Source organism: Lissotriton vulgaris, chromosome 4_1 (assembly GCF_964263255.1).
Source record: "Lissotriton vulgaris chromosome 4_1, aLisVul1.2, whole genome shotgun sequence".
Classification (NCBI taxonomy): Eukaryota; Metazoa; Chordata; class Amphibia; order Caudata; family Salamandridae; genus Lissotriton; species Lissotriton vulgaris.
In genome coordinates this window covers 6771782-6793271 of record NC_141691.1, presented here as the reverse complement: position 1 = coordinate 6793271, position 21490 = coordinate 6771782, and the positions used below count along the sequence as shown (strand labels likewise).

Below are 21490 nucleotides of genomic sequence, written 5' to 3'. Positions count from 1 at the left end.
TGAAGAAGGAATTTGGGCCTTCTTACAGAAAAACAGTACCTGTCTTAGCAATCAACGGAACAAGTTCATTAGTACTACTGCCCCTTGCTGGTAAAAAGAAGAACAGAGTTGTATCAATCGACCTGGTAAAACCACAAGCATGTGGCCTATAATCAACAGTAGGCCCAGTGGACTCCCGAGAAACAACAAAATACCCAAACTCGCAACAATTCAAGACGTTCAAACTGAAAGACTAATCACATTCGATCAGCCTGCAGTGCACAGAGAGGGACTATGCAATAATGCCATGGAACTCGTGCCTCTTGAGACACAGATTGAAACAGTTCGTCAAGAAACACCAGTCAGCAATGATGTGGTTTCAGAATGTGCTACCGAAAGACAAATTGAAAGAACAATTACAACAATTGACAGAACTGCCTCTGGCTACTTCATCAACTGCAATAACTTTTCTGAGGATCAAAGCAACCCCGAAGTGATGCCAGAAATAAAAAAGACTTTTAAAGAAAAAGCAACAGAACTCTTTCATCAACTCAAGAAAATTTACCTTATTTCTCCATGGTTAGAGTTCTGGTTTGGTCTAGGTATATTTTTCCTCCTGCTTTAGCTCATCATGGTACTTTGTTTGGGAAAATTCATTGAGGGAAAATATAGTACAATGGACATCAACTTAGTCCTCAAACCACACAGATCATCCCACGTGAAGAAAAGAAAACTGTCAACAGTAAATGTCACAGCCATTCCAATACCCGGCGGGGTAGTATGGGAGAAAACTGACTATGAAATATATGGTCCGGTCGAAATCCTGAAGTATCCTCATCAATTCAAGGTTTCCTTAAGTGACTTTGTAAAACCTAGTACATTCTCTGATGATTGGGACTTTGAAAGTATTAATAATATGATGTCTGATTTAGTAATGTCAGCAAGATTCACAGATCATGATTATTTACAAGGTTCGTCTAGTTATGAACAGATGTTCTGCTACACACACTATGGTGATCATCACTTGCATACATCTGCACAGCCTAGAAATGTTTTTAAGTATAACCAATGGGAACATTGTGCTACACCACCTAAAAGCAGTTCTAAAACATTCTATGAGAAATTTCAGTACTTCTCAGGGTTAGTCAAGTCAAGTCAAGTCAAAGAATTTATATAGCGCTCTACATACCCAGAGGGTCTCAAGGCGCTTGAGGTGGGGAGGGGAATTACTTGTCAAATATCCACGTTTTAAGTTGCTTTCTGAATGCTAGGTGATTCTGAGTAAGGCGAAGGTGAGTGGGAAGGGAGTTCCAGGTTTTAGCTGCCAGGTAGGAGAAGGATCTACCTCCCATGGTGGTTTTGTTGATGCGAGGTACAGTGGCAAGGGCTTGGTTGGATGAACGTAGCTGGCGGGAGGGGGAGTAGAAGGACAGTCGTGTGTTGAGGCATTCTGGTCCGATTTCGTAGAGTGCTTTGTGTGCGTGGGTTAGGAGCCGGAAGGTGATCCTCTTATTGACGGGAAGCCAGTGGAGGTTTTTCAGGTGACCAGATATATGTTCTTTACGCGGGATGTCTAATATGAGCCTGGCTGAGGCGTTTTGGATTCGTTGGAGTTTTTTCTGGAGTTTAGCGGTAGTACCGGCGTAGAGGGTGTTTCCGTAGTCCAGTCGGCTCGTGACCAGGGCGTGGGTGACCGTTTTCCTAGTTTCGGTGGGGATCCAACGAAATGTTTTTTTTGAGCATGCGAAGAATGTTGAAGCAGGATGAAGAGACGGCGTTGACTTGTTTGTACATCGAGAGTGAGGAATCCAGGATGACGCCCAGGTTCCGTGCATGGTCTGTCGGGATGGGTGCTTTTCCAAGGGCTTCTGGCCACCAAGAATCGTCCCATGCAGAGGGGGAGGTACCTAAGATAAGGACTTCTGTTTTATCAGAGTTCAGTTTCAGACGGCTATGTTTCATTCATTCGGCAACTTCTTTCATTCCTTCGTGTAGGTTAGTTTTGGCGGTGCGAGGGTCATTGGTGAGTGATAGGATCAGTTGAGTGTCATCCGCGTAGGAGATGATGTTGAGGTTGTGTTGGCGTGCGATGGTCGCGAGGGGGCTCATGTATACGTTGAAAAGGGTGGGGCTGAGTGAAGATCCTTGTGGAACGCTGCAGATGACTTCAGTGGCCTCTAACTTGAATGGTGGAAGGCGGACTCTCTGGGTTCTTCCGGTGAGGAACGAGGTGATCCATTCCAGTGCTTTTCCTTGCATTCCAATGTTTCTGAGGCGCTGTAGAAGGGTGTTATGGCAGACTGTGTCGAAGGCTGCGGAGAGGTCGAGGAGGATGAGGGCGACTGTGTCTCCATTGTCCAGTAGGGTTCGAATGTCGTCTGTTGCTGCGATGAGGGCGGTTTCAGTGCTATGTTTGGCTCGGAAGCCGGACTGTGAGGAGTCGTGGGAGTTGTTGGCTTCGAGGAAGGCGGCGAGTTGGTTGTTGACAGCTTTCTCGATGACTTTGGCTGGGAATGGAAGGAGCGAAATGGGACGGTAGTTTTTGAGTTCGGTGGGGTCCGCTGTGGTTTTTTTCAGAACGGCGCTGAGTTCTGCGTGTTTCCAGCTTTCCGGGAAGGTGGCGGAGTTGAGGGAGCAGTTGATGACGTCTCTGAGGTGCGGTGCTATGATGGAGTCTGCTTTATTGAAGATGTGGTGAGGGCATGGGTCAGTGGGGGATCCTGAGTGGATGGAGTTCATCACGCGGATAGTGTCCTCAGTGGAGATTGGGTTCCAGTCATTAAGGATGTTCGAGGGTGGTGAAGGTCCAGCAGATGGTTGGGTGGGTTGGTCTCCGGGTTGGTTGTCGAAGCTGTTGTGGATGTCTGCAATTTTGTTGTGGAAGAATGAGGCTAGGGAGTCGCAGAGGGCTTGAGAGGGGGTGATGTCGTTGGAGTTGGCCGAGGGATTGGTGAATTCCTTGACGATGTTGAAAAGTTCCTTGCTGTTGTGGGCGTTGCTATCTAGTCGGTCCTTGAAGGCGGTTTTCTTGGCTTTTCGGATCAGTTGGTGGTGTGTGCGAGTGGCATTTTTGAAGGCTTGCTTGGTGCTGGTGGTTGGGTCTTTTTTCCAGGCCTTCTCCAGGGAGCGGCAGAGTTTCTTGGATTTCTTAAGATCATCGTTGAACCAGGAGGCTTTCTTGCTGCCAAGTTTGATTTGTCGTTTTTTCAGTGGTGCTAGGATGTCGGCGCTGTTGGATAACCATAGGGTGAGGTTGGTGGCGGCTTGGTCGGGGTTTGAGGAGTGGGCGGGGGGCTTTTGAAGAAGCGATGAGGAGATCTGGTCGATGGTGATTTTGTTCCAGTTTCTTTGCAGAGTTGGTTGGGGGTGGTTGTTGAGTTTGGGCTTGTTGTAGGTAAAGTGGACGCAGCTGTGGTCAGTCCAGAGGAGAGCCGTAGTGTGGCTGAAGGAGACATGGTTGCTGGAGGTGAAGATAGGGTCGAGTGTGTGACCTGCGATGTGGGTGGGGGAAGTGACCAGTTGTTTAAGTCCGAGGTTGGCGAGGTTGTCCAAAAGGGTGGTGGAGTTATGGTCGTTGTTCTTTTCAAGGTGAAAGGATGTAATCTTTGGGTGGGAGGGCGTGTGGAGTGATGAAATCCGTGATGTCTTCACTAAATTGTGCGCGGGGTCCTGGAGGTCTGTAAAGGAGGGTGCCTCTGAGTGTGGTTTTGGGGTCGGTGTGGATCTGGAAGTGAAGGTGTTCAGAGTTGGCGAGATTGACGTCAGATCTGGTTGAGATGTGAATGGATTTCTTGTGGACGATAGCGATTCCTCCTCCTGTGTGGCCGGTACGATCCTTGCGTATGATCTTATAGTCTTCTGGGATGGCAATGGTGATGTCTGGGGCGGAAGAGGCGTTCATCCATGTTTCTGTTAGGAAGGCGACGTCCGGAGAGATGGTGTCTAGTAGATTCCATAGGTCAATGGCGTGCCTGTGGACCGAACGGGTGTTGAGTAAGATGCATTGTAGGTTGTTGGAATCAGGAGTCTGTGGGGTGATCGTAGCGGAGTAGATGTGGGTGCCGTTGAATTTGCAGGAGTAGCATGAGAAAGGTCCATGGGTGTGTCCAGGAGCGGCTTGGACGCAGTTGGGGGAGCGGCCGGGGTTAAGGGCTAGGAGGGTGGGGGCATCGTAGGTAATGCGGGAGGACTGGGCAATGCGTGGGCCAGGGGGTATGGCGCTGGGCGCGGTCCAGGCGTGGACGGGCGTAGACGGGCTTACCTTTGGCGCACCTTCGGCGCGGATTGGGCGCGAACGCTGCGCGTGAACGCTGCGCGCGGGAGCAACTGTCATATATGGATAGTGGAGGGGGAGGGGCAAGGGCGGCTCAGCTGGGAGGCGGGACGGGCTCCAGAGGGCGACCACAACAAACAAAATGGCAGCGGAGGGGTCAGCAGAGCGGAGCGCTTGGGGAGAAACGCGCAATAGCAGATACAGTTACAATAGCGCTTTAAAAATGCTAATACAGTAAAGCGGCAAGCAGGACAGACTGCAGGCAACAATTGGGAGGCAGTTATGCAAGTAAATGCGGAACAACGATACCACAGGTCGCCAGGGAAGCAGGGGAGCGACCACTCAGCTCGAGAGCGAAGCGAGTCACAGCGCGTTCAGGTAACGGAGCGCTGTTTGTATTCAGTGGGAGGGCGGCTCAGCTGGGAGGCGGGGCGGGCTCCAGAGGGCGACCACAACAAACAAAATGGCAGCGGAGGGGTCAGCAGAGCGGAGCGCTTGGGGAGAAACGCGCATTAGCAGATACAGTTACAATAGCGCTTTAAAAATGCTAATACAGTAAAGCGGCAAGCAGGACAGACTGCAGGCAACAATTGGGAGGCAGTTATGCAAGTAAATGCGGAACAACAATACCACAGGTCGCCAGGGTAGCAGGGGAGCGACCACTCAGCTCGAGAGCGAAGCGAGTCACAGCGCATTCAGGTAACGGAGCGCTGTTTGTATTCAGTGGGAGGGCACCAGTAATGCAGAAACGTTTTATTATAAACTGTTAGATAAAACAGGATTGAAAACAATGCTGACAAATACTAAATTGATATATTCAGAAGCATTTTATGAAAAAATGATGACATTTGGTTTTGATTATTGGAAAAATAACATTGAAACAAAAACAATCTGGGGTACAAAAGATTGGCAGGTACATGGCATGGCATGGCTTACTGATCATTCAGATGCAGACGTTGTTCTAGCCCTTCCCCCGGGTTTCCTTATCCAGTCCCAACCTCGTCCATCTGGCAGAGGAGGAGGCTTAGCTATCATCCACCGGGACTATCTCTCCTGCAGAACCAGCGATGCGCATATCCTGGACGCCGAAAGTCTCCTTTTTACCATTCAGTTAGCACCAACTAATTCCCTGTCAGGTCTCCTAGTCTATGGCCCCCCTGGCCATTCTGGCCCTTTTGCCAGCGCTCTCCTAGATGTCATAACATCTCAAGCCCACTCCACTACCAACTTTTCGATACTAGGAGACCTCAACATTCATTTCGACGACCCCCTGGACACAGGGGCAGCCGACTTGATCGCAGAACTGGCTGCCTATGGTCTACACCTCTCCAACACCGGAGCCACTCACACTAAAGGTCACTTGCTTGACCCTTGTTTACCAACATCCCTACCCTCCTAGCCAAAGAGTACCTCCCCCTCCCATGGACGGACCACTTCATGGTGCCTCTCCATCTACCAGAAGCCTTTAAAAAAACTCCACAAACCCACTACCTATACCAGGGACAGGGCATGGTCCAGACTCTCCACAGAGAATTGGACCAGAACCCTGAACTCCACTACCCCGACCTCCTCGGAAGACCCGGTCACCGCAGACAGTAAATTCAGGGAGTGGATCATCACATCACTGGACTCCATCCTCCCCATAAAAACCCATGAGGATAAAAACGGCAAACTAGGATCTGCCCCATGGTACACCCCGGAACTCCGGACTCTCCGCAAAAACTGCAAAAAGGCAGAGCGGCTATGGAGGAAAGACTGGCAGCACGCCAACAAGGAAGCATATCATAGGTCAGTGAGAATCTATAAAACAACCCTGAAGCTCACTAAAGCATCTCACTATGACACGAGAATAAAAAACTCCACCAACTCGGCAAGGGAATCTTTTCTCATTGCCAAAGAGCTATTGAAAATACCAGCTCCACCCTCCTCCAACACACCCCCTGCGGACAGAAGTAATGAACTGGCTACCTATTTTAATTCTAAAATCGCCCGTATACTAGTTTCCCTCCCCCCTCCCTGCCTGCCGAACCAAATGGACAATGAGGCATCCACCAACCGCGCAGGAAGCAGCTTGCATCCTCAGCTGACCGCTTTTAGGGCAGTAACACTGAATGAAGTAGACACAAGCATGGCCAAAATGAAAAGCGGGTCCCCTCTAGATCCTGCCCCAATCAGATTCCTAAAAACAGTAGCCCCTGCCATCGTGCCCACGGTCACGGAGCTTATAAACATCTCGCTCTCTCAAGGCTCGGTCCCCCCCAGCTGGAAAAGTGCAATAGTCAAGGCACTCCTAAAAAAACCCCAGCTGGACCCTGCCGACATGGCGAACTACCGTCCAATCTCACTCCTCCCCTGCATCAGCAAAATGGCCGAGAAGTTAGTCAATGGGCAACTGTCACAGTTTCTAGAATCAAATAACATCTTGCGGCAGTCCCAAACTGGGTTCCGCCCGGGCCACGGCACAGACACCGCCCTTCTCGCCGTCATCGAGGAGGCAAGGTGCATCCTGGATTCAGGAGGGTTAGTGGCTGTGATCCTCCTGGATCTCAGCGCAGCCTTCGACACAGTTAACCATCGTGTCTTACTCCATTGGCTGGCCGCGGCAGGGCTCACAGGTTCGGCGCTCACATGGATAGAATCCTTCCTCTCAGGGCGCTCGTTCCAGGTATGGGATGGCAACTCCCACTCTGCCTCCCTCCCCCTCACGAGCAGTGTCCCCCAGGGGTCATCACTAAGCCCCACTCTATTTAATGCTTACATGGCCCCTCTCGAAGATGTGGTCACCCCCTTCGGGATCAAGATAGTTAGCTACGCGGACGACACGTAATTGGTCGTCTCCCTTTCACAACTTGACAACCATCCTGATAACCTGCCGAACTGCCTCAAGGCCATCCATAACTGGATGTGCGAGTCTTCGCTGAAACTAAACGGGTCAAAAACGGAAGTCATGCTTCTGGGTAAACAATGGACCACCATCCCCCCATCAGTCTGGCCAGACGTGTTTGGGGAAATTCCCACCCCGAAACAAGAAATTAAGACCCTAGGAGTCTGGCTAGAACCCCAGTTGTCGATGAAAACCCAAGCATCCAAAACAGCAGGTACCTGCTTTGGCCTCATGCGCTCCATTCGAAGGATCCTCCCACTACTTCTGCCCCTATCTAGAAAACTCCTGGTCCAGGGTCTAATCCTTGCGCGGCTGGACTACAGCAACATAATATATCTGGGAGCTCCTGAATCCACCATGGCCAAACTCCAGCGCACGCAGAACGCTGCCGCCCGGCTGCTCATGAACCTCCCTTCCAGAGTTTCAGCCAAACCAGCAATCAAGGCCCTCCACTGGCTCCCAATACGTCAAAGGGTCGAATTCAAGGCCCTGTGCACTGCACACAAACTGCTCAACGGTCTCGGACCTGCTATTCTGAGAGACCTGGTCACTCCATACAAGGCCCACAGGTCCCTCCGTTCGGATAACGAGCGTCTGGCCAACGTCCCCAGATTCAGGAAGACACATACCGGTGGCCGACGCTTCTCGGTTAAAGCATCCTCTGGGTGGAACTCACTTCCCCGCACCCTCAGGATGGAACCCAGCCATCCGATCTTTAGGAAAAAACTGAAAACTCTGCTATTCCCAAAATAAAGTCCCCCTTTTTCCTCTGGTCTCCACATATGTTATAGCGCGGGAATGCCTACGGGTCACCAGGCGCTCTACAAATCGCTAAATAAATAAATAATAAATAATAGAAGCACTATTTTGAGCCTGCATGATCCCAGAACAAATAATGTTCTTAAATGAAACAATTCAACAAACAACTTGTCTTGGCCTATCTAAGATCAAAGACCTTAACAAACCGTCTATTCCAAAGCCAATACCTGATAATGCATTAACAGATATAGACGTATCTAAAATTTTACATTTAAACAGAACACATCCTGATTGGAAAAAGTGGTTAATCTGGCCTACTGACACAAACAACTGTCAAGATAGATTCCTGAACAAAACACAGGGGTTAATTATGTCCAGACCAGACCCTAGATACTCCCAGAGACAACATCCAGGGATAGTAACAACATACAGTGTAGGGAAGCTGTGCCTTGAATGGCTAGAATCATCCACACTGGCTGAAATTAAGCAACACTTATCTTTACTTAAAGATGGTGCTGATTTGCGCGATTTTATTATGGGACCAGGCAAACAGCGTCAAAAACGCTTCATAGCGGCCAGCATCTATGCTGCATACAACGAGGCTTGGAAAGTCACACAAATTGAAAAAGCTGAAAAAATACGAGAAATTTATCATATTAATTTGGAAAAATCACTTTCGGTAGTGGACAATGGGTTAATGACTCTGTCTTCCAGAACATATTCACTGGACAGTATTGTATCATCTGCCATAGATATAATTGACAAAGACTTGCTAATGTTACAGCATGGCCAGTCACAATTGCGTTCTATTGTACAGTTAGGCTGGGCGCTGCAAAATCTTCGTTCAGGCTATGTGCCTTGGCGTTTAATCAACACTACGTCATTGTTTTCCATCTTTAACCTTACTGATAAACAAATCAGCTTGGCACAGAAAGGAGCAGACTATACAATCCTGAGCATCGAAAAACTTGAGAGATTACCTTTGACAATGTCAGAAAGTCCTGTCATTGAATGGATAATACACGGGATTATCACAATTCCGATAACAACTTTCCAATTTAAAAATTGCCTTGAATACATACCTACTGGCCATTATGAACGATTGGGGAAAGGATATATTAAGTCAACATGGAAATTACCATACACACACACATGCTATAGTGACAGCAACAAAAATGTATTTCTTAGTGGTGAAAACTGTAAACGTTCACTAAGCGGTATACTTTTGTGCCAGGGTATTAATTTATACGGAGCCTGTGAAGGAAATTCTAACAACCTTTCATGCCGCCAACATGTCACACCTGCAACGCAGATAGAGCTTTTCTTTATGCAACTCGCAAATGGGAGTTGCATTCTAATAACGGATCACAGATGTTGTGGCCTTTTGCCAGGAAAAGCCTATCTCGTAAGCGTAACATCCATGGTCAAATGCTGTATGCAAGCATTGTTTCCAAACGGCCCTGGAGACACTGAGACTCCCGCATGGCCTTGTTTGAATTTCTCTTCTATACGAATTGATACTTTAAGCAGAATGAAGTCTGTGCTTTTACAGACAACAGTGCCCATCACGTCATCAAAAGAGACGTATGATCTCCTAGTTGCAAGGACGACTACAGAGATTCATGACCTTTTATTACCAAATTGCCCCGTGCATTTCGCAGAAATGCTTAGCCAACTCCTTAACATGTCTAGTGCCACAGGCATCCCAGGCATATTTAGGACGATTTTTACGGGACGGCTAACACCATTCAAAGCAATTCTAGGAATCATTCCTAATTTTGTACATTCAGTCTTTGGTGGCATACCCCTATTTTTGGGACTTGTAGCAGGCATTTTATTTTTGACCCTCCTGCTCCGATATGGCAAGCCAAAGCTCAGACATGACTCCTAAAGGGATGGAAGAAACGATCCTAGCAATCCGCTACCGGGACAGAATAACTAGAGTCCTTGGATTGGCCAGGCTGAGAGATCTAAACATGACCTGGTTTCTTTCATTCAGACCGATATGGCAATCCTGCATCTTACCTGTGCTTCGATGTATGCTATGCGGAGATGAGTGCGTGTTGGACATCTGTCTTGCACTTCCATCAGCAGTACCAATGGATATCAATACTTTGCTAAGTCCGATAACGGCTCACGCATTGTGTTGTCCTCAGCGGCTACCAATCCTGATGACGGCATTCGTTGAGACTCCTGTGCTACGACTAGGTGGTATCAGTGGAGCGAAAAATAAAAGCAACATCACCCAGGTACGACCTTCTGTGAGCATTGCTGATCCAGACTTTGATGATAGCAATCATTCTCACACCTGCCAAGTTACAGCACTATCGAACTTGGTCGAACTGTCACCTGATTTTGTAGACCAATTCTTTGAGAGCCTGTCTGATATGATGTTCTCCCCCGAACAGAAACAATAACTTTAGAAAAGCATTCTGAAACACAGCGTTCCCATGAACTCTGAATTCGGCCTTCAGTTTTGATCAACAAAAACTGCTGAAAAGCGTTGGAACTCTATTCCCCCATTCAACAAGAATTTTTTTGAATTGAACACTTTTTGAAAATATTTACCTTTTTTCTGGCACGAAATTCTTTGCTTAAAGTAGACCTATTCATAAAGAACAGAAGCTTCTACTTCTATTTTTAGGTAATTCTAGAGACATAATAACTTTACATCAGCCTCTAGCACATGTTAGAGCAATTGCATTTATATGTGATGAAATTATCTCGCCTTTCTTTTCTGTATTAAGAGATATTTCATGTGTAATTTTTTGCAAAATCGTTCATTGATTACATATGCTATAATTTTGATTGGTTTCTATGCTTAAAGACCAAAATTACCACGTATTACGAATACGCCATTTCAAATGCATATATGTATTTTGGGGTGGGTAATGTTACACATGCATCTTATTGCTCTAGTTTTAGTAAATTGATGGACATAAATTCGTGGAGTGGGTGTCGCGTTCTAATCTAGGACCCTGATCAATACTGTGACCTTATGCCCCTATATGGCTATAATCCCGTTGTACCCCTATATTGGCATAACCGATCAAATGCAATATTCAGAAACTCGTCTCTGGCCTCACACGATCAGAGCCACATTTCAGAATCACTTCCTCTGCAGCTTCCTTTGCAGCTCATTAGTGCAAATGACACAGCAGAAGCCACTATCTAAGATTCCTAGATTACACTCCGAGTTCTTCAACAAGATAAAAACTCAGCAACGTGGGAAAGCCCCACTTGCTATGTTTTGATTAGTAATAGAACTCTAATGAGCACTGAGAGATGATCACTTCCTAGTGACATCTTTATTGACGTCTTATGTCCAAAAACTTACATCAAACAAGGCAACTTTCAGGTATAAATATTACCAACGTTGCCTTAAGCAAACGCTGAAGCTGAAGCTATCGCTGCTACGCTGATACTGATGCTATCGCTGCCTCAACAACATCAGCGAGCGATGGTGTGGTGCACATAAGAGCAGAACAGCTGTCCCCCTTCAGAGCCCAGCAGATGCAAGCTGCCCGTGGGCGCTGCCCCTCCTCCGCTTCCTCGACGCGCTGAGAGAGACGCTGTCTTTTCTCCTGCCAAGAAATCCAGCTCCGGCGTTTCCAGCCTACTCTTGCAAGTGACTGGGATATCGAGTCCCTGGAAGGAGATACCAGACCTCCAACATTCTATTCCAGAGGTATGGTGTTGACTAAACCCTTAGAGAGAATTCTTGAAGCAAACCTTGGCAAAACCAACTTAACTAAAATTGCTTCTTACTAACTCCCTCCCAAATATTAGGCTTAGGTTAGGTACACTGGGGTAGGCGTAGTTAGAAGCACGAGTTGAGTACGTTAGCCTAATGTATATATGTTTTATTCATTTTAAACCATTGTATGGCTAAGAAACCATATCAATGCTTTTACAGTATTATTTCGCAATACTCATTTTACTGTATGCACTTTTTATAATAACTAGTCTTGCAATTGTGGCAATTCATTTCTCTTGCATGAGAAGAAAGACTGTTCAATAAATAATACCTTTTTATTGAAAACGCCCGTCTCTCTATTCTCTGCATATTGGTGAAAGTAATCTGCACAAAACTGACTGAGTAAAATAACTGTCTATTGTTTCACACGACTCTAGAGATTGACTCTTATTCTAAGGTGTAAAGTTGTCATGTTTATGCGGTTGTTGGAAAACTGAATCCCTTCTTGTCTGTACCAGGGAAGCTGATCACTTCCTATTCAGTCAAGAAAGTTTCCAGTGACCTTTGAGCTAGTTGGTAACAAACCCAATTAAGTTTAGCATTGTCAGTGGAGACCTGGAAGATCCGCACTTCTACGTCCATACTACTGTTTATGTTATTCCAATGCGCAGGGCCTATTGGGAAAATAGGAACTACACTACACAAACACTAAATCCTCCAGTATTAATCTCTCCCCTGAAGCAACCTCACTGGTCGCGGGCCTTGTATGGGTTCCATCACTGAATGCTAAAGAGAAAGAATCTACTCCAGCCCTGTTATTGAAAGCCCAAAAATGGTGTGATCATTACTGTACTGGAAATACTGAGATTTCCTCTAGTATCATGATGGCGAGACTAGTGGGGTGGCTATGCAAATCCCCGAAACAAGTTGAAGGGGGCTGCATTATTCTTAACTTTAACAAACGAGGTGCTGCTGACAGACTGTTCTGGGATGCCTCAGACCTGGAGAAGGAGAAGGGGGCATTAGAGTCTTGCCATTGGGATTCTTTTACCCCCCACTAAGATGCCCAAATGTCTTTGTTAAGGCCCACCCAGAGGTGGATTTGAGGAGCTCCCATCAGGCTCTTCAGAACCATGGTGAATATAATGTTTTTGAACCTCAGCTTGAAAGCCTCAGTGACAGAGACATACTATCTCCACTAACCCTTCACACACAGACAGGTCATTTAGAGGTGGGCTTAGCAATAGGTTCTCCCCATTATCCCAGTTAGATGAGAATGACTGACTAGAGATCTCTCACAGCTGCTGTTTGGAATCTAGCCATAATCCTCAAACTACTGATATTGATGTTGCCCCTAGCTGTAATATTATTAGCTGGAATATCGCGGGCGCAGAACCAAAAGGGACAATCCGAGTTGGCTAACGCTTGTAAATAAATATGACATTATTGCTTTTCAGGAGACATGGGAGAGGGAGAGGAACTTTGAGTTGGATGGGTTTAAATCATGTTGCTTGCCCGCTCGACCTACGTTGGTAGGAAGAGCTAAGGGAGGCTAAACGCTCCTTTTTTCCCTAAAATTAAAAGGGTCCATAAAGCTGTTGGAGGTTAGCTCCCACAATTGTTTGATAGCAGAGTTAAGTACTTCCAATCATCCTAAAATATTGTTAATTAATTTCTATAATTCGGTGGAGTGTGACTACAGAAATTGACATCTTTTTTATTTTAAATGTTTTTTAGAAGCGTATAGATCACAGCAATCCACTTTTTACTATACCATACTTAATGGGCGATTTTAATGTTCACCTGTGGGATTTGGACTGCCAAATTGACGATGCCCTGGGTCCTGATTATTCAACACTGCCCCATTTACAGCACACATTTAAGGGGGAGGCTCTGGAGGATCTCCTGTTAGGAGCTGATCTCTTTGAACCAGGTTTTCATGATCCAACCGAGAGGGTACCAACATTTAAGGCCAGGGGAAGGGACACCATTATTGACTACATATTTTTGTCCCCCTCAATGTTAGGGAATGTAGTGTTCTACAATGCCAGGTTGTCTCCCTTTAGCAACCATGACCCAGTTATCCTGGAGCAAGATAAAGATATGGACCTTTTGTGCCTCTGGGTAAGGACGGGGGAGCCAATTTTGTGGTAATAAGAGACCAAGGGAGGAGGCTCAAATGGTCCAAGTTAGTCCCTGAATCCTTTTTTCTAATTTATGAAGGAATGTTAAAAATTATATTGCAAAGTGTGTGGATTATTCAACCTCAATGAACAAGGGTATTAGAGCCTTTGAAGTTATCTGTGGCCAGGTTGCAACTGATTTGACCGTTATAAGTAAGCCCAGGCCTAAGTCAGGTGAAAGGTGGTTTGACCCTAAATGCTCTAGGGCCCATCAAAATGTAATGTAAGCCCTGAAAAATACAGGGAAAAGATAGTTAGTCTGAGAAAACTTTATAAACTAGTGGTTTATACCCACAAACATGAGATTAAATCAGAGGCTTGGAATGCCTTAATGTCTGTTGACATTTTGAAATACCCCTTTCTTCTCGGGCAGGAGAATGGCAGCCTGGAAACTAACATCTCAGAGGAGCAGTGGCTATCACACTTCAAGAGTATTTATGGGTCAAATGAGGCCCATGAGCCTTTTATAGTTTCAGATATTCGTGATGACTTGCCTCTGTTGGTTTTCAAAGAGGAGGACATTGAGAGGGCAATAATAGACACATCTAGCAATAAGGCACCTGATGGTGTTCCTGCCGACCTCTATAAGGGTCAGACTAAATTTTTGGCTAACATTTTAGCAAATGTGTTCAATGTTTAAGTTGTCCAGTGGTTCCCTGCATCTTGGTCCCAGTCTTCCATAATACTGTTTTTTAAAAAGGGTCAGAGAGGGGATCCAAGGTGTTATAGACATATTTCATTGATTGACTCTGCCCTTAAAATTTTAGGTAAGGTGATTCTGGCCAAAGTCACGGATTGGGTAAATGATAATGGGGATGTATTCAATCTTCAGTATGGCTTTAAAAAAGGTAGAAGCACTATGGACCAGTGCCGGTACACAGACAAAATATCGATTTTTAAATATCGATATACAAAAACATCGAAGTTTAAATATCGATGGGACAAAATATCGAAGGTAAGTATTATCGACAGTCTTAATATCGATATTGGTATGATATCAGTAATATCGAAGTTGTAAATATCGATGTCAATAATATCGAAAATAATAACTTTGATGTTACTAATATCAATTTTTAAATAAATTTAGTGTATATTATATTGTATTTAGTATGTTTTATTATTTATTTTTAATGTAGTTTAATTAAATATTGTCTTTTACTACTGTAGCGGGTTGTGGGTTTATAGGGGAATAGGGTGGGAAGTAATTTAATTATGTTAAATTAATTAATAATTAGTAGGAATTATTAATTAATTAATTGAGAAATAATTTTTAATTATTTTTAAATAATTGATTAATTGATAAATATGTTCTGTAGCGGGTTATGGGTTTATAGGGGAATAGGGTGGGAAGTAATTTAATAATAATTAATTAATTGATATATGTTTGTACATATTTAAATTAATAATTAATTGGTAATTATTTTCTATTAATTAGTTAATTAATTAATATAATTTTTGACATTTTTATAATTATTAATTATTTGGTAATTAATTAATATTAATTATTTAATTACATTAATTATAGTACTTTTTTATATATAATTTATTGTTATTCTTAATTAATTAATTGGGAAAAATAATATTAATTATAAAACTAAATTAATTACAGCAAATGTGCTAATATATTTACTTTATTGTTATTGTTAATTAATAATTAATTGGTAATTAAATAATATTAATTAATTTTGTGTAAAGGAGTATTTTTAGGGTTCAGGGTCAGTTTTCAGTTTTTGGGTAAAGGGGTAGTTTTTAGGGTTCAGGGTCAGTTTTCAGTTTTTTGGGTAAAGGGGTATTTTTAGGGTTCTGGGTCAGTTTTCAGTTCATGGGTAAAGGGGTATTTTTAGGGTTCTGGGTCAGTTTTCAGTTCATGGGTAAAGGGGTATTTTTAGGGTTCAGGGTCAGTTTTCAGTTTTTGGGTAAAGGGGTATTTTTAGTGTTTAGGGTCAGTTTTCAGTTTTTGGGTAAAGGGATATTTTTAGGGTTCAGTGTCAGTTTTCAGTTTTTGGGTAAAGGGGTATTTTTAGGGATAAGGGTCAGTTTTCAGTTTTTGGGTAAAGAGGTATTTTTAGGGTTCAGTGTCAGTTTTCAGTTTTTGGGTAAAGGGGTATTTTTAGGGATGAGGGTCAGTTTTCAGTTTTTGGGTAAAGGGGTATTTTTAGGGTTCAGAGTCAGTTTTCAGTTTTTGGGTAAAGGGGTATTTTTAGGGATAAGGGTCAGTTTTCAGTTTTTGGATAAAGGGGTATTTTTAGGGTTCAGGGTCAGTTTGGGGTTTTTGGGGTACAGGGATAGTTTTTAGGGTTCAGGGTCAGTTTGAGGTTTTTGGAGTACAGGCGTACAGGGTAAAAACAAAAAAAAATTATATTAAATCAAATAAATTACATGAAAAAAAATTAAAATTACTTTAAATTATTGAGTGTTTTTTTTAATTTAAATTTATATGTATTAGTTTTAATTTTGTTTTAATATTTTTATTTAATAGTTGTAAAATTATATGTATTTTTAATTTATTTTTACATTATTATTAATACATTTAAAAAAACGATATTTTTGATTACGATATTTTTGTACTTCAATATTATTTTTTCATTATTTTTGTACTTACCTTAATGAAGATAGGATTCCGATATTTTTGCTGTCGATATTTTTGCTCCGATATTTTTGCATGTCGATATTCTGTCTGTCGATATTATGTCAGACATTCACCAGTGCCATAATCTATATTTACTGACAGGCAAACACACTGAAGCTAAAAAGGTTCGCTGTATATGGGCTTTATGGATCTTTCCTCAGATTTCGATCTGGTAAACAGATCGAAGCTCTGGTCCATCTTACTCGACATAGGGATTGATCCTCGTCTGGTTTACGTTTTAGCAGATTTACATCAGGACCTTTTGGCATCTGTTAGGGTTCTCAGGACGGCAAATGCACAAGACACTTTAAGTCTGGTAGAGGGGTTCACCAAGGCTGTATATTGGCACCATTACTTTTTACTCTTTACATCAACGCCCTAGACAAAATCCTGGGTAAGGCCAGCCTGGACATCCCGCATGTAGGAAATAGGACCATTCCAGTCCTCCTTTACGCAGATGATGCTGTGTTATTATCTTCGTACTCCCATAGGCCTTCAGAGACTCTTGGACGTATTTGGGATTTTTATGTAAACATGTCAAAATCACATGTTTGACAACGGGTCAACAAAACAAAGTTAAAACTTTCTTGTGCAATGGAGCTGAGGTGACTAGAGTGACTGCTTTTACATACTTGGGGGTTTTAATCGACGACAGATGCTCTTGGGTCCCCCAGTTTAAAGTTAAAAAGAATGCAGTAGTGGTGATCGTCGTCAGCTCTACTGGGCTTCTGGCACCGATTGGGAGCCAGGCCTTTTGAGGCAATTCTTGCCATCTATAGATCGGAATGTGTGGCTATTGCTACATATGGCGCTGCCATTTGGGGTTATAAGCATCTGGCAGGGGTTCTGTTGGCTGAAAACACATTTTTACGTTCCCTTTTGTCTGTCCATCAATAAACCCCAACTTACGCCATTCATCCGGAACTGGGGATGGGGTATGCGACTGATCTGGTGAGATTGGCTCCCTTGGTCTGCTGGATGAAAACTTGGCTCAATCTAGAGCTAACTTTGAACCATCAGATTCTAAGAGACTGTGCTGCCTTATATAAGTATCCAGTGGTTGTCATACGTTAAGGGTATGTTCATTAAATTAGGGCGCCCTGATATCTGTAATGCCCCAGAAGGGTTAAAAAAAAATTGATGTAAAGTGGGTGAAATCACAGTTCTTGAATACATTGAGGCTGGATCAGGAGACCTTTGGACAGGGCTCATTATTTAATATTCTCCTCGCCGGCAATATAGCCCTATCTGAGAATTGTGACTAAGCCTTTTCATCGCTGGCTTCTGACTAGGTTTCGATTCAACTTATTTCACTTTTCCTTATGTAATGTCCCCGGTTAGTGTAAACCAGAAGATATAACCCCGTGTCACTGCAACACTTTTTCACCTCAGGACACTATGCACTTTATAATGTTTTGTGATTTTTATATTGACATTAGGAAGAGGTTTTTAACTCTGCTCCTGAGGGGAAATGGCTTTTTACAGGTCAGACTAGCTCTAATGTACCTTCAATTGTTAGATAACACCTGGAATATTTTTAACATTGCCAGTTTTCTTGTTGCTGCTGTCCGCCTTAGGGAAAAAAGATTTCCTATGATGATTGAAACATGAATTTTTCTGAATGTTATCTTATTGTAACTGTTTTTACTTGATATATTTTTTCTAAGTATAAATTAATCATAGATTTTGTGTAGGAATTTTAAACTTTTTTATGTCGCCCATTCATATTGTAAGATAACATTGTTGTTTTGTCCTTTGTGTTTTGTATTGTACTTTTATGATTTTAATTACTCGAATATAGTGGTTTGATTGATTGATTGACGAAGTCTCACGCAAACAGACGTCTGAGGGTATAGGGGCTAAATTTCACTCAGAAGTCCCAAAATTCATAAATCCGAGTCTACTGGTTGTTTTTCGTCATGTTGATGTCAAAAAAGGTATAACAACTTTCTCCATTGTTCTAAATTTATTTGGGATGTTTCTTGAGTTGTGTTTTCACTTTACTGCTGTTTGTCTACTGCATAAATACATTACACAGTGCCTCCACGTTAAGCCTGACTGTTTTTGGTGGATGCTGCTTGACCGGAGCTCACACCCTATTCAACTAACAACTCAATTTCTCACAATTTGCTTATGTTAGCAGTGAACATATCATCTAGTCTGCAAATCCCAAATGAGAATTTGAATGTGACTCATTTTTACAGACAACATGGATGAAACCATAAAGAATATCTGGCTAATACTTCCATAGATATGGCAGCCTGACCAATATTAATGTTACATCCATTAACCTGCTGAGTCTTGAAATCAATAGATATGCAGTCCATGGTTTCGTGATATAAGCACCTCAGACTCAAAGGGTACTCACCGGTCTCATTTGAAATCTCACCAGCAGAGCAGGGAACACAGTCAAAGCAGCAGACAGGCCAGCCTTTCCTCGCAGACTGTCTGAACCCAGGGCGGCAGCTCTCACTGCAGAAGGAGCTGGGAGCCTGGGGAAAGGAACAGATACAGAGTGAGAACATAAATCATTACTCATGTGAGGAAAAATAAATTACATAGAAGGACACATGGCTTGTTGCTACATAAGGATACTACAGGGTATTGAACCATGCCATAGCAAACTGTACTGTTCCACACCACACCATACCAATCCAAACCATGCCGTACCCCACTGTATCACGTCCTCCCGATTATAACCAACGGTTAGGTAAAGGGGAGGAGAAAGAGGAATGTTCTGCACATAGATGCTGTTGGTAGAGTTTAATTTACACATACTAATGTATCATACTTTCCTGGGTTAAAAGGGCTTACACTCAGAGTGAAAGTGATTGCATGGAAGAGAACACACAGGGATCCACTAATGGTTGTTTTTATAGCACTATGCCTGCTACATTAGTGAATAGTGCTTTCTGCAACAATGTCCAGAGTCTCATAGCTCTGCCTGTCCTGTCGTTTCCTGCGTGTAGTCGTCTGCTTGATAGCGGACTCTGAGGAGTAGAGTCTACGTACACTAGGGGTGACTCAACCATGACTGCGTGGTCTCCACAATTGTGAAAATACCATTTTTAAAGTTGCAAACATTGTTTGTGAACACCATAAAATGCCATATTTACACAAAAGTGAGGGTTTACCTTTGTAAATTAGGTCCTGTGGGTCCCAGAGTGCACCATTCTGTAGGATAATAGGAAACAGACACACCTGATAGACTCAAGATTAAGGTTAAATATTGCATATTACTTAGATTCCACTTTCTCTTGTCTACTCTCTCTGTTCTTTATTGATGGAGAAGAGGTGCAATGGTAGTTGTAGAGAGATTCCAGCAAGGTGCAGATGGGAGGTCGATGGCAGAGGCCTTGCCGGATCGTGGCAGGCAGAGCACACATTGACCCCAGTGACCCCAGGGGTGGTTCCTCCTCCTTCGCTCCTTGTTGCCCCTTGTTGGCTCTTCGTATTTCTAATTATTTATACTTCAATGATCACTGAAGCCTAACAAGTCTCAAGTGAGTTATCCCCGTTCCCTGTCAGTCGCCCACTCATCCATTCACTCATCCATTCTCTCAATCCTCACACCCAGACGTGCAGACATGCAAATGACACATTAACACACATATACGAGGACCTCTGCCCTAAAAACAACACATGCTGGTACACTGCTGAGCACTTTATTTAAATCTCATCTGCCTTCAAGTTTCTTTCTCTTTTCCGTGATGTCTTTTTTCAAAAGACAATACAAAAGAGGACATGGCAGGGAGAAAGCTCAAGTGCACATCAAGCAAAGCAAGTCTGATGCAACATGGTTAGGAGGACATGTAACAGCATGAAGGAGCAACAAGCAAGCCAACCCATTGGGTGCTTTTGAATGAGACATGCCAAAGAATATTCAAAACAAAATAATAATAGAGGTCAGAACATCAAGTCAATACACACCTTCAGAATCCCTCAGACGCAGAGCAGCACCTGTCAGGTGAATGAACAAAACCCTCAGGCACAAGGGGGAGATGTCTGAGGCACAGCCCAAGAACTCAGCATGACTCTGAGGGGAGAATGTTTGACCAAAAATCTGCAGTGTTTTAAACTTTGAGGGTGTAGGGCAGGCAACTAAGATATGTGAGTATATGTGATATGTAAGAGGTGCCAACAACTTAAGAACTTGGCAGCAGTGTGGTCCATATTGTGTGAGAGTTGTTTCATCTCCATCAAAGGACAGGCATTGGATCTATAGGGTGACAGGGGTGCAGGAACTTCTTTCAAGTCAGTGTGAAGAGCTGTTGGGCAGCATTAGTGTATGGCCAATCAGTCATCAGGCTGCATGTGTCATGGATTTCAGGGCCCGGGTCTGGATGGGTCTGGACGCCCAACATAAAGGTGCTATGTGTATGAGTGATGTAATATCCCACTACACCATTAAAGTGCCCCAAGATCTCCTTCCAATATGTAGCTAAAAGGGAACAGGATATCAGAATGTGTCAGAACTGTCCTCTCCGTTCCACATCCCCAACAGAGGGGGGTATCGAAGGATACATGGTGTGGAGCGAGAGCAATGTTTAATATCACTGAACCATCAGTTTAGAGGCTGCATCCCATTGGGAAAAACGTCTGTATGTTTTGGGGCTAGCACGCCACCCTGTCTTTAGCATGCCACCCTGTCTCTAGCATTCCACCCTGTCTCTAGCATGCCACCCTGTCTCTAGCACGCCACACTGTCTCCCACTGTTTGCCTGTGTGCCCTCTGAGATGTTATTTTGATATCTACCTTGGTGGACAAAGGTTTGTAGTATGCTGTAGAACCCCATATGTGTTCAGGCTGCTAGAGCAAATATAGGTACAACCAAGCTTTTCAGCAAGCATAGTTCCAAATGTCCCCTTGGTGAATGGAGGGGTGCAGTGCACAGTGGGACACTTGGTAGAACTGCATCCATGCAAATTAGGGGAGATTGAATTCCACATTTCAGTGCTCTAATGACTTAAGTGTGCCACTCAGAAATATAATCCTTAGTTTTCTGCATTTCCTGGCTTTCCAGCTAGGAAACACATGGGAGCTTAGTGCCATGGTGAACTCATGGTTATGTGGAATAGGGGAAGG

The 21490-nt window shown here is 43.8% G+C and overlaps 1 protein-coding gene across 1 annotated transcript in view; it reads right to left on the bottom strand.

Annotated features, from left to right (window-relative positions):
* Positions 1–21490, bottom strand: part of LOC147718196 (extracellular calcium-sensing receptor-like) — a 175249-nt gene that overhangs the window by 30430 nt on the left and 123329 nt on the right. The window contains exon 5 of the mRNA XM_086967161.1: positions 18773–18896. Coding sequence (XP_086823287.1) covers positions 18773–18896 — 124 coding nt within the window. The remainder of the gene's footprint in view (positions 1–18772; positions 18897–21490) is intronic.